Source organism: Esox lucius, chromosome 21, assembly GCF_011004845.1.
Source record: "Esox lucius isolate fEsoLuc1 chromosome 21, fEsoLuc1.pri, whole genome shotgun sequence".
Taxonomy (NCBI): Eukaryota; Metazoa; Chordata; class Actinopteri; order Esociformes; family Esocidae; genus Esox; species Esox lucius.
The window spans coordinates 7519542-7533021 of record NC_047589.1 but is presented as its reverse complement, the minus strand read 5'-3'; the positions used below and the strand labels follow the sequence as shown (position 1 = coordinate 7533021).

General features: G+C 41.9%; 2 protein-coding genes across 2 annotated transcripts; both read left to right on the top strand.

The window, feature by feature from the left end:
* Positions 1-697: 697 nt before the first annotated feature.
* On the top strand, positions 698-4720 carry LOC105019347 (transmembrane protein 236). Its single transcript, XM_010885462.3, has 4 exons — positions 698-982; positions 1290-1362; positions 2386-2509; positions 3174-4720. The coding sequence occupies exons 1-4, from the start codon at positions 711-713 to the stop codon at positions 3920-3922; spliced, it is 1218 nt and encodes a 405-aa protein (XP_010883764.2). The 5' UTR covers positions 698-710; the 3' UTR covers positions 3923-4720.
* A 4090-nt stretch (positions 4721-8810) lies between these two features.
* LOC114829940 lies at positions 8811-10183 on the top strand. The gene is made up of 4 exons (XM_029116453.1): positions 8811-9078; positions 9179-9461; positions 9592-9897; positions 10091-10183. Exons 1-4 carry the CDS (start codon positions 8897-8899, stop codon positions 10181-10183), a joined length of 864 nt encoding a protein of 287 aa, XP_028972286.1. The 5' UTR covers positions 8811-8896.
* Positions 10184-13480: the final 3297 nt, after the last annotated feature.

Genomic DNA, 13480 nt, shown 5'->3' with positions numbered 1-13480 from the left:
CTACATGAGTATATTCTCAGACACACAGAATTAATCAATTGCACTAATAAAATAGGAATCACAAGTGTGAGTTACATGTGGTATGAAAAATAATAAAAGCAGTAATAAGACTTTAACAAAATCTTCCACGGCTGTCTTGGTTTTACATCCCATCTGAAATGTTTCACTCTGAAATGCCATACCCTTTAAGGGCCAGGGAGACAAATGTTTCACTCTGAGATGCCATACCCTTTAAGGGCCAGGGAGACAAATGTTTCAATCTGAAATGCCGTACCCTTTAAGGGCCAGGGAGACAAAGGTTTCACTCTGAGATGCCATACCCTTTAAGGGCCAGGGAGACAAATGTTTCAATCTGAAATGCCGTACCCTTTAAGGGCCAGGGAGACAAAGGTTTCACTCTGAAATGCCATATCCTTTAAGGGCCAGGGAGACAAATTAATTTGTAACGTCCATATAAAGAGGTTAGAGTGGTTGCTGCATCACACCGCCACCCCGGCGGCGATAAAGACACACAATGCCGAGTGCAGTGTAAGCAAACGGCAGAGCTACGGCCCGGGGACGTGGTGTGTGGAAAATGCTAGTGGACACAGACAATGCCGCGGGCCTGGGCAATCAACCCTCAGCGGGACAGGGGTCGCCTCACAACAGCCCCCTCTCTCCCTCCCCGTTTTCTTTTTTTCCGTGCCCCCCAGCGCCAGGGCTGCCACAGCATGGGCTCGGGGAGTACGCTGAAGTTTGCCCTGTGCGAAGTGCTGCAGTTCGCAGGCCTCTGCGTGCCGCTCTTCATCGTCATGCAGAGGTTTGCCCTCATCGTGGCGCAAGTCAAGAGCGCGGCGCGGCCGCCCGGCGACGCCAACACTGCTTATTGGCTCATTGTGGCCTCCTCTATTGCTTATGTCACTTCCATGGCCCTGCTGGTCTGGGTGCCACTGAAATACATGGTGTTCGCGAAGAAGAAGTTTCTTGTCGGGAGGAAGAAGTGGTGAGTGTCCGCTTTGTCTTCCCAGGTCCGTGGCCTGGCACTAGGTCTTAGCCAGGAGCTGTGTTAAAATGGTAGCTGTGGGGCTTAGTCTCGGGGATTGTTATGGCTGGCTGGTCCGTGTGGCACAAACCTTTCTGCTGTCTGCCGCGTCTGACACTCAACTGGCCTGCAGTTGGTTTGGCAGGCAGGTTAGCAGGGATTTGTCGATCAAGCCAACACTGAGCATTTCCAAATGCATATAGGCCTATATATGCATTACAACTATGATTATTACTCCTTATTCTCTTTCCCTCTCTCTTTGTCTCAGGAGGCCGGTAGCCCTGGTCTATGTGATCCTCTCTACATTACCCTGCTTTGCCTTTCTCATCGCCAGCTCAGAGGTAAACCATGTGATCCGGGTGTTAGCCATTTGTTTATGCTCGTCTCGGTTGGTCTATGTTTCCGTGACCTTTGACTTAGATTCATCATTGTGAAAGGTGACCTTTGACACTCAGCTTGTTGGTGTTACCTCTGTGGGATAAGAGGGACACTCTCCGAGAGGCATTTATCACTGGTATTCCCATCCAAACATTGAGGTTAACAGTACTGCTTTTTTTTTCTCTCTGGTAGTTAATTAACAGGCAAATGATGCAAATGATTTGCCCCAGAGTCCACACAACTTACATACCAGGTCAGGATCAATCCCTGATTGTACGAGAGCAATTTAAACTAGAACTAAAAAAGTAGACCTCGATGTCTGAATTGGACAACCACACTTGTATTCATGTGTCTAGATGATTCAATGTATACAAACCCCTACGCAGAATGCAGACTCAATGTAATTTACCATCACGGCACCAACAATGGATTATGAAACCTTTTCAGTCACCTGTGGTGCTTACTATATGATGAATGAAAGGGGAACAATTGTGTTCTCAGGGGAGCAATCTACTGCCCCACGGTTAAGGAGCCACTGATAAGCAGCTGAGTTCCTCTTCCTGTCCCATCCACCCTGGTCACATCAGCTGTCCATCTGGCCCTTTCCACTTCCTTTCTGGGAAGAGCATAGCTGTCTATCAGGCACTTTCTCTAGAGGTTCCTGAAGTTCCAGGGGGACCTCAGGCCCTGGCTTATTTTGCCCCCTTTATGTAAGTGAAGCCATAAATTAAGGCCTCCTCTAGTCTCCATTGTTTTGTGCCCTGCAGGCAAGTCATGGCTTAAGCCCACATCAGATCTACATTAATCCCACTAACCCAGTGTCACAGATGTTATTACGCTACTAATGTGTGCATGTGTCGTGTTTGGAGATTTGTAGAGGAAGCTTCGCTGGGAAAGCACACGACTGGTCTCATTACATCTTAATCAGGCCAGCAGTGTTGTCTGACTGGAATCTCAGATTTGTTTGTGTTGTCTTTCTCTCTAAGGTGCAGATTGATAACGGCATGAGACAGGACACGTTCGCAGAGCTGCCTGTTTCACTGGTGCTTTTCTCCCTAGTCTGCATTGACATTGTGGAGAGGATACGCCACTGTCGACTTACTGGGCATGGTGAGAATACAAAGAGCGCGTTAGTGAGCTTATTTTGTCGGTACTCAAATGGACATTACCTGATTCACTGCCAAACAGACCCAAGGGCAGGATTAATTGAAGTCCACCACAACAATGTTTTTCACTAAAAGTGGGGGAGCACTGTAGTAGTTTTAGGTTTTTATTCAAGACCCGATACCTGTCTGTAAGTAATCCTACCATCTGAAAACGAGCTTGCATGTACACATAACAAATACGTTTTTTAATTGAGCCTCTAGTGTTATTTCATGTTGACAAGAATAGCCAGAGCCATTAGGAACCTCTCTTACTCTTACTCAGGAAATGAACAGGAAATTCTCTGTAACGGCCACAAACTTCTTTCTTTGCAACAAAACTGCTGAACTGGCAAAAAAAAAAAACATGATGATGTTTAAAGTGCGGCCCTTCTTGGAATCCTTTTATTTAAGGAAATGGCCAGCTCAAACACATTTATTGTCTTTTACCACTGAGTAGAACGGATTTTAAACTACGGTGAAACACTTGTCTATAAAGCCTGTAAAGACAATCACTTTGTTGTCTTGTGCTTTGTTCTACACTGAGGAGTGGTGTTTTGTGCCATAATGACAGGTTCTCATCTAGTTTCTGTTATCACGGCTGACATATACATGTCCTGTTGTCTTTCCAGCCAACGAATCGGACCGAGATGCTGAGATCCCTTCCGCTGTCCTCACGAATGTGGAACAGCTACGTGGGACGCCAGTGACACCAGCAACCCCAGCAAACCCTGGCTCACCCGTTACGCCAGCTGTGCCTGGACAATCTGCCCACCCGGGGCAGCCCAGTCGTCAGAATGGGCAGGACCAGAACTTGAACGGGCCAAGCTCTAGGTCAGAGGCCAACGGGATGCTCCAGGGAATGTCAGGGATGCCAGAGGGGATGCCAAGTAACCAGATACCAGGGAGACAGTTTAGCATCTCAGGCCTCAGCTCGCTTTCGGCTCGCTCAGCCAGCACGTCGGTGGATCAGCGCGTCTCTCCATACGTCTACACGGGGCCTTTGCGCTTCCTGTGTGCCAGCGACGCTCGAGCCGAGGTGTTTGTGGACAGTTTTCTGTTCTGGATGGACACGGTCGAGATGGTCAGGGTGGCGGGGCACCCGGCCGTCTACTATTCGGGCTGGGTGTTCCCAATCTATATCTTCAGCTACCTTTCGTGCCTGCGGCTTGTTGTCATGCCTCACAGTCCCCTGCTGTCGTCACTGGGCGTGGCCTTGCAGGACCTGCCGTTCCTGTTCGTGCGTATTGGCCTCATCGCCTTCTTCGGGTTTGTAACGCCCCTTCTCTACCTGATGAAGAACCTGCTCGTCTGCCTGGCTTTTATTTACTTCAATTTCATGACCAAGCTGAGGGTCTTCAACACAGAGAGGATGTTCTGATCCGAGTAGCTGGCCACAGATGAGACAAAACATGTATAGTACTAGGGGACTTTACAAAAGAGGCAGAGACATTTGCAAGAGAAGAGAAACCGGCAAACACACCAATGAGGATTGGCTGTTATGGTGAACATAATTCTGATGAAGGAAAGTACACTACGATTGTGTGGTGCTTTTTGCAGGCTAAAAGGGAACTCTGTGGCAATGTGTTCCCGTAATAGGGATGGAGGACTTCCACTGTGAGAGGACTATGTGTTGTCTCAGTGTCTTCTTATTTCCTTCTTGTTCCAACTTGTTCTTTTTTTAGCCCCCCCTCCTCTTCCCCAACTCCCCACGCCCTAAACCTGGACCATGGCACTTTGAGAATGTAAAGAATCTTTACATATGTCACTTTTTACAGATTTTATAACAGAATATATTGTATGATTTTTCTATTCTATTACCAAAAAGTGCAGTGAATGTGTAAGATTATACTGTACTTCATTGTTACATATCACATATTTTCTTTTCCTTGCTAGGCTATGATTCATATTCACAAAATGAAAACAAAGTGTGAGTTTGTACAAATGCTAATATTCCTTGGGGTAAAAATGAATAAAGAAAAAGAGGGAAAGAAATATGTTTTAAGAGATGATTTCAAGTGAGCATGGACATGTATGTTGTGTTCGTGTAAAAAAAGATGTATGTTGTGTTCGTGTGAATATATGTAAACTGTTTACATTTTTACTGCATCCAAATTTGTTTCTTCAGATCCCTCTCCCATCCTCGTTCAGCCTGTGATGGTGTTGTATGGCTGGGTTGACCAGGCTCCATGTTGGGCTCCCCACAATGGGTCTCCTCAGTCCGGTCAGCCCCCACACCTGCAGTGCCCCATAATTACTCTTGGGTGGTTATAGTCTGTTTCTACCCTCATCCCTTTCTTTTCCTTGTCATTAAGACACCAACAGGTTCTTTATGATCAATCTAAATAAAAGAAAAGCAATTTTTCTGTCCATTACAATAACATAAAATGTATCAGAAATACAGTGCAGACTATCTTAATGTTATATATGACAATTGTATCTGGAAACAGCTGATTTTTTTATGGAATTTAGTGTACAGTACAGAGGCCCATAATCAGCGACAAACACTCCTGTGTTCAAAAGGCAAGTTGGGTTTGCTAATACAAGCGTATCATTTTAAAAGTCTAATTGAAAACACTTTTTCACGTATTTTAGCACACCTGAAAAATGTTGTGCTGATTAAAGAAGCAATAAAACTGGCCTCTAGACTAATTGAGTATTTGGAGCATCAGCAATTGTTGGTTAGATTACAGGCTCAAAATGGCCACAAACAAAGGACGTTCTTCTGAAATGTGTCAGTCTATTTTGTTCTGAGAAATAAAGGCTATTCCATGAGAGAAATTGCCAAGAAATTGAAGATCTCATACAACACTGTGCACTAGTCTATTCAGAGAACAGTGCAAACTGGCTCTTACTGAAATAGAAAGAGGAGTGGAAGACCCCAGAGAGCAAATTAGCAATACATTTGTGTCTAGTTTGAGAAACAGACACCTCACAAGTCCCCAGAGTTGCAAAGAAAAAAACATATGTCAGATTAACACGGGCAAAAGAACACAGACACTGGACAGAGGAAGATTGGGAAAAAAGTGCTACAGACAGACAAATCTAAGTTTGAGGTGTTCGGATCACAAAGAACAACACTGGTGAATTGCAGACCAAATGAAAAGATGCTGGAAGCGTGCTTGACGCCATTTGTCAAGCATGGTGATGGTTTAGGGGTGCTTTGGTGGTGGTGAAGTGGGAGATTTGAACAGGGTTAAAGGGATCTTGAAGAAGGAAGGCTATCACTCCATTTTGCAATGCCATGCCATACCCGGATGGCGCTTGATTGGAGCCCATTTCCTCCTGCAACTGGACAATGACGCAAAGTGCAGTTCCAAACTATGCAAGAACTATTAAGGGAAGAAACAGTCAGCTGGTATTCTGTCTATAATGGAGTGGCCAGTACAGTCACCGGATCTCAATTCTTTTGAGCTGTTCTTGAAGCTGCTTGACCGTATGGTACGTAAGAAATGCCCATCAAGTGAATCCAACATATGGGAGCTGCCAACAAATTGACAGCTAGAGGGCCAACGGTCTGCAAATTGCTACGATTGCTGAAAATGGAGGACTCTTTGCTGGAAGTTTGAAGGACACAATTATTATTTCAATTAATAATAATTATCTCTAACCTTTTCAATAAATATATTTCCAGTTAATTTTGCTATATTTCCTATTGAAACTAATTTAATGTATGTTCTCAAGGAAAACAAGGACATAAGTGAAAACAAGGACATAAGTGACATGAGTGAAAACAAGGACATAAGTGACATAAGTGAAAACAAGGACATAAGTGACATAAGTGAAAACAAGGACATAAGTGACTGTTCTAAGTGACTCCAACCTATCTGTCAATTACTCAATCGCCTGTCTGTCTGTCTTTCTGCCTGTCCATCTATCTTCTGTCTGTCATAGAGGCAAATGTTTACTAAGGTCATGTGGAGGTTAGAATAAGCGCAGTGCATTCCTGTCCTCAGACAATATAAATGTTTACAACATCTCTTGCCTCATACATTTTCACTACCACTCTTGCCTAAAGCATGACTAGCTTTCTGTTGGTGTATCATTCTGTACTTACTGGTCTCTCTATAATAAATTATTTTGACATAACTGTCAATTTTGTGAAATAACTTGATGATCCATAAGATCTTAATTAAGCAAGTAGTCACTGCTTTCCAAAAAGAAATTGTACTACATACTCTGTATAGGTCTAACAAATTGTTCAAAGAGTTGCAATGAAAGTCGTCCCTAGTCCAGTTGGATTTAATTTGTTGAAATTAGCCCTGCGGATAAGATGTCTTGTGACTTTATGATGGAATTAACTAGCTTGATACACTAACATTAAATACATGCCTTAATAAGGAACATTAAAAAGATATTAGGTAGCCAAGAAGGCATTAGTAGGAACATGGCTTCAAGCTACATCTTTTCTTTTATAACCTTCTTAGAGATTTTATAACAGGTTATAAACCAGGTTTTTGAATCCTGAATGTGGATTGGCTAAAAGCTGTAGCATATGAGATTGTGTTCAGCCAGTGATGGTGCAACGTGGCTGGGGAGACAGGGCTTCTCATGATAGGTCTGCACAGTCTGGTTGGTTCACCCTTCCTATTGCAGGAAGCAGGATATCCTCTTTTTTCCTGTCCTGGATTCTCTTCTCTGGATTGCCCTCCATCCATCCCTGCCCCACTAATCCACATAACCAGCAGAATGTGTTGGTGGAGAACACCTATTCCTATCACCATTATTTTCCCTGACCCTGCCAACTACTGTATGTACCTTACTCTTAGCTCTTTGTACATTGCCTTTTGCCAATTTGAGTAGCCACATTTGGAAGTAAAAGCAGATTCTTGGGCATTTGGCAGAGAGACATGTTGACAAGCAAATAAGTAGGCAGAGTTCTGGCTTTGGGAGTACCCAAGCCATGGATGATATTTGTACCAAGAGTCATTGCATGCCCTCTTCCAGTTACCTTGCATAGTTCTTGGAAATCCCTTTAAATGCGGCTGCACTGGGCTCGATGCTCTGGATTGTGAAACATCTGCAAATAATACATTATCAAGATTAGTAAAGTACACCTGCCGGGATTAGTAAAGTACACCTGCTGGGAAAGTGGTTGTGTTGGGCGTAGTATAGAGAGAATGTGTTTGTGTGATTTGATTATTTGGTTCATTGTTTGTAATGTAGACTTTTATTCAAGCATTATCAAAAACAAATATAACAACAGCATACCATAAGGTCTAGATACGGTATTGGGTGATGTGAGGTTTGATCCAGGTGTAAGAGGCTCACTTTCACAGTCACCACCTAACTGATGTGTCCTGGTAAAGGGTTCCTGTTCTCATCATCTGCATGTTGCTGGTCACTGCTCCGTAAAGCATCTAAAGACAAAAATGCAATATGTTACTAGGACACCAGTAGGTGAACTTAAAGATATTGTATTAAAATTAATGTTAGAAATATGAAATGTGAGATGAAAACAATAAAAATGGAAAAGGCGTATGCTAGTTACAGTTTTTTTCAGTCGCTAACAAGCGTTTGTCCAAACAGTAGTCACATTTTCAAAACTCTAAACACAATTAGCACAGCATCGGTCTTTTGTGGCTATACCATTCACACATTTAATGTCGTTTTCACACAATATGCAGTCAGTGAACACATTTCCACAATGCTTACATTTTCTTAACAGACAAGCTATACCTCCCAACAAAATTATGGATTGTTTTTGTAGTATTTACAAATGTTAACACACAACATCCCACAATAGCAAAAACAATATTCCAAACCTTAAATACAGTATAAAAACCTCTGCTTCTGAAATGATATCAGTTCAAAAACAAAATATATCAAAAATATATCTCAGCTGATAATAAACAAACAATTGAATAATTGACACAGCTGATTTATGTTTGGTGAATTGGGCCAACCACAGCTGATTCCAGTCTGGCTTAGACTCAGTGGCAGGGGCTTATTTTTTCTATTACTATAAAAGGAGGACTTTAAGGGGTGATGTTTTTGGAAACAGTAACGGAAAAAGACAAACATTGTAATGTCTGGACGAGGAAGAGGAAGAGCAAGGGGCCCAGGGAGAAGACCAGGTCCAGTGAGAGATGCAGAAGGAGGTGCAGTGAGAGGTGGAAGTGCAGTAAGAGGTGCAGTGAGAGGAGCAGTAAGAGGTGCAGTGAGAGGAGCAGTAAGAGGTGCAGTGAGAGGAGCAGTAAGAGGTGCAGTGAGAGGTGGAGGTGCAGTGAGAGGAGCAGTAAGAGGTGCAGTGAGAGGTGGAGGTGCAGTGAGAGGAGCAGTAAGAGGTGCAGTGAGAGGAGCAGTGAGAGGTGCAGGTGCAGGCCCAAGGAGAGGGCAAGGTAGAGGTGTAAGAATGCGTGGTGGTGGCATTCCAAGGGCTGCAAGAACAGTAGTCAGTGATGAAATTCGTGCCACTATCATTGACCATGTAATCAACCACGGTCTCTCACTAAGAGAGGCTGGTGAAAGAGTCCAACCCAATTTGAGTCGGTCAACGGTTGCCTCCATTATTCGCATCTTTCAACAAACCAACAGGTAAGTATTGCATTTTACATGGTTTGTTTCTATTCTCATTTGACATGTCAATAAGGTCATACAGTAATGCATATGTTGATATTTTTATTTTTCTCTACAGAATGCAACGTCTTCCACCCTCTGGGGGAAGAGGAAAGCTCCTCAATAATGATCAAGAGCTTGCCATTGTAGAAATGGTTGTTGCAAATAATGCAATTAAACTGCATGAAATCAAAACTAGAATTGTGGAGGACCATGAGATATTTGCCAATATAGAAAGCATCAGCCTCACAACCATTACGCGGACATTGTCCAAACACCGAGTGCGGATGAAGCAGCTCTACACTGTTCCATTTGAAAGGAACAGTGAGAGAGTCAAGGAGCTACGACGACAATATGTCCAGGTATAGTGTATATTCAATTCAATGTCCAGTTATATAACCTTTGCACTTAGCAAGTAGGTTACCTACACAGTAATAGGTTACAGTACAGTATGGTAGACACAGTAATGACATGACTTAAACTTTGTTTCAGAGAGTTATGGAATTGGAAGCCAACCAGGCCCCTCATGAATTCATTTACATCGATGAGGCAGGATTCAATCTGTCCAAAAGGCGTCGACGTGGACGAAATATAATTGGAAAAAGGGCCACAGTTGATGTGCCAGGACAGAGAGGGGCAAACATTACTATGTGTGCAGCAATGGCAAATACAGGATTACTCCTTCACAGATGCCAGGTTGGACCTTATAATACTGAGCGCCTCCTTGCGTTTCTTAATGATCTCCACCAGCGCCTGGTACCAGAGCAGGGTCAGGAGGGTGAAAACTTGAGGACCTTTGTAATTACCTGGGACAATGTTGCTTTCCATCATTCACAAGCAATAACAGCATGGTTTGAAGTCCACCCAGTACTGGTGAGTCTCTTCCTTCCACCCTATTCACCTTTCCTCAACCCCATAGAGGAGTTATTTTCTGCATGGAGGTGGAAGGTTTATGACCATCAGCCACATGACCAGATGTCCCTACTTGAAGCCATGGATGCTGGATGCAGGGATATCACAGTTCAAGATTGCCAAGGGTGGATCCGACATACCAAGCGGTTTTATCCCAGGTGCATCGCCTTAGATGATATCAGATGTGATGTTGACGAAAACATGTGGCCTAACCCTGAAGATCGCAGGGATTAGATACATACATTTTGTGCCATTTTTAGTTCCCCCCCTTTTTATTTGGGCTTTTTGCTGTTTTTTTTTTGGTCAGAATGCTCTTGTGTTTCATGGATATTTTGTAAATAAACCTTGAAAATAAAATAAACCTTGTCTGTTCTACTGTACCTTCTTTGGTAAACAGTTACTGTAAGAAATAACTGATTTGCTTTTTACTGGAATGCGTTTGAATGTGAACATTACTGTACATGTGCACATACAGTTCCAAACCAATAAATTTTGTGTAAACGGTGGATTGCATGTTACCTGAAACATAAAAATCTATGCAGTTTTTATAATTTTAACAATAGCCAGAATTTTGAAACCTGGTGTACTTCGTTTGACTGCATGTACCTTGTGAAGTGAAAACAAATGTTACTCTTTGACAGAATTATTTCATTTTGAGTCAGATTTTTTTTGGTAAAGTTAGTGTGTGTAGAGAAAAACATGTTCTGTTTTGAAATTAAGAGTTAGTATATATTTAACAAAATGTGTTTTTGAGAAGAAAATGAACAATTTGGCCAATTGTGTTTTGTAGGTGTGAGTCTGTGTTAAGAGTTTAGAAAAATTATCTAAAGTATGGGCAAGCGCTTGTTAGCGATTGAAAAAAACTGTAATGTACTTTGACCTACAAATTCCACAGCAATCTGTGGTGGTGGGATTTTATCATCTTGATGGTCACTCCAAGATAAAGTGCCTTAAGACCAACTATTATGATGACAACAATAGGTGTGCTTAGAACTATGACTTATCTTTTGCCATACTAAAACTTGAAAACTAAAGAACAGGTTGTGTGGAATGTGGTGTTTAACATTTAATATTGTTAAAGTATTCTTGGTTGGCTTATTCTACGAGTGAGGACAGGCTAATGTTGCCTTGGTTTATCTGGTGCCCAACTCAAAGCTAGATAGCCGGTTAACTAACCTGGCTGAGGCAACACACTAAGGTTACTGTGCTGCAGCGAGCTAGCTAAAATAACTTTGCTTACGTTACCTATAGCACCAGAGCCAGGCAACATATTATTTTTCGGAAGAACTATGATCATGCAAAACGAGCAACAAAGTCAACTTAAAGTCCGCTAGTTATCATTATTAGTTAAAACACCAACATGATATAGCTAAATGAAAAGGTAAAAAGTAATCCATACTAGTCAAGTAAAACATGACATCCCACCTGTTCAGTTTGACTGGTTATCAGGTGCTTGTTGGTCAGTCTAGTTTCAAATATGACACTGTGCTACAGAACCTCAAGGGGCACACTGCATGTCTAGAAGAAGTTGGCTTTACCGGAATCGGATTAAAGGGATAGTCTATCTAAAAATCTAATTTATCTAAAAATTCACTTAGCAAAAGTTAGTCCAGAATGTACATTGAGTAATGTTTTCCAACCATCCATTATTCAGCTCTGTCCCCAGCTTTAATTACAGTTTTTTACAATCGCTATGACAGTTTTTTCAATACATTTAACAAGTTTCCTAAACTCTTAACACGGCTAGCACAACATCCATCTTTGTAGGCTATACAATTTACACATTTCTTGTTGCTTTGACACAAAATGCATACAGTTAACACAAATTTAAAATGCTTGAACTTCTTTAAACACAAGCTCAACCAAGACCAAAACAATGTAATTTTACAGTCAAATTTACAAATGCTTTCACACTGTATGTCAGAACAGATAACACCATGTTCTAAACCTAACCTTACAGGCTAAAGTCAAGGTAAACAGCTGTTTATATTGTGAATTGAAACACAAATATATTCCCTGTATCTTATTCCATTGCTAATGAGAAACAGCTTATTGAAGTTATGCAAATATATAAAACACAGCTGATTCCCATCTAGGAAGCACACTCAGGTGTTGAGGTTCTTTCAATCGCATGATCATATGTTCTAAAAGAGTACTCTTTGGGCTGATATTGTGTGGAAAAGGAACAATATGGAGCAACACAAAGAAAGAAAGAAAGAAAGAAAGAAAGAAAAAAATGCCTGCACGACGGAGAGGAAGACGAGTACCAGGACAAGGGAGAGGAGTGGGACAAGGACAAGGACAAGGGAGAGGAGTGGGACAAGGACAAGGGAGAGGAGTGGGACAAGGACAAGGGAGAGGAGTGGGACAAGGACAAGGGAGAGGAGTGGGACAAGGACAAGGGAGAGGAGTGGGGCAAGGACAAGGGAGAGGAGTGGGGCAAGGACAAGGACAAGGGAGAGGAGTGGGGCAAGGACAAGGGAGAGGAGTGGGGCAAGGACAAGGGAGAGGAGTGGGGCAAGGACAAGGGAGAGGAGTGGGGCAAGGACAAGGGAGAGGAGTGGGGCAAGGTAGAGGATGAGAACATGTGGCCAAATGCAGAAGACGGGGCAGATTAGAAGATTACTTTGTTTTTGTTATTATTTTTCCAGTGCTTTTTCTGTTTGTATATCTTGCAGCAATGTCCTTTTACAAGTAAAGTCTTTACTGCAGCAATTCTGTCTCTGTCTTTTTTTTTTCATAAACTGTACATTCTATAAAGCTACCCTAAGATGGTCATTCATTTTTTGTATTGAATTTCTGCAGCAAAAGAAACAAAATGCATGCATTTACTAAACCCAACAAAACAAAAATGTAGAGAGGCATCAAAAGAAACTGCAGTGCAAAACACAATCTATGATCAATACAATATACTGTCTATTGTATAAGGGCAGACCTGATGCATAAAATAATGCAGTTTCTGTAATTTCAGCTGATGACAGTGTTTTTTTTGTCATTGTGTTATGATTGACTAAATGTTCCTGTTGGAAGAGAACATGTGTTAGTGTTTTGAATAATTATTTGATTTTGAAACATGTTTGCAGTGTTTTGTTAGACATAGTGTATTGTGTTAGTGTATTATTGTATTTTGTAAATTAGTTTTGGAGTTTAGTTTACAATGTGTGATTTTGAGCATGAAATTAACCGTTTTGCCAATTGTGTGTTTTAGGTGTGTTGGTGCGTTAAGAGTTTAGCAAACTTGTTAAATGTATTGAAAAAACTGTCATAGCGATTGTAAAAAACTGTAACGTTCTTAGCAACGTCCAAATTCATGCATGGAAACTGTTGGTCCCACTACAGCAATGCTGCACTCCAAGTGGAAAATTACTCCAAAATACTCCAAATTAAGACTAGTGGTGTTGTTTAACTCAAAGATCATGACTATGTTATATTCCTCGAAAAAAGTTGTATGTTTCGGGATTTATATTTG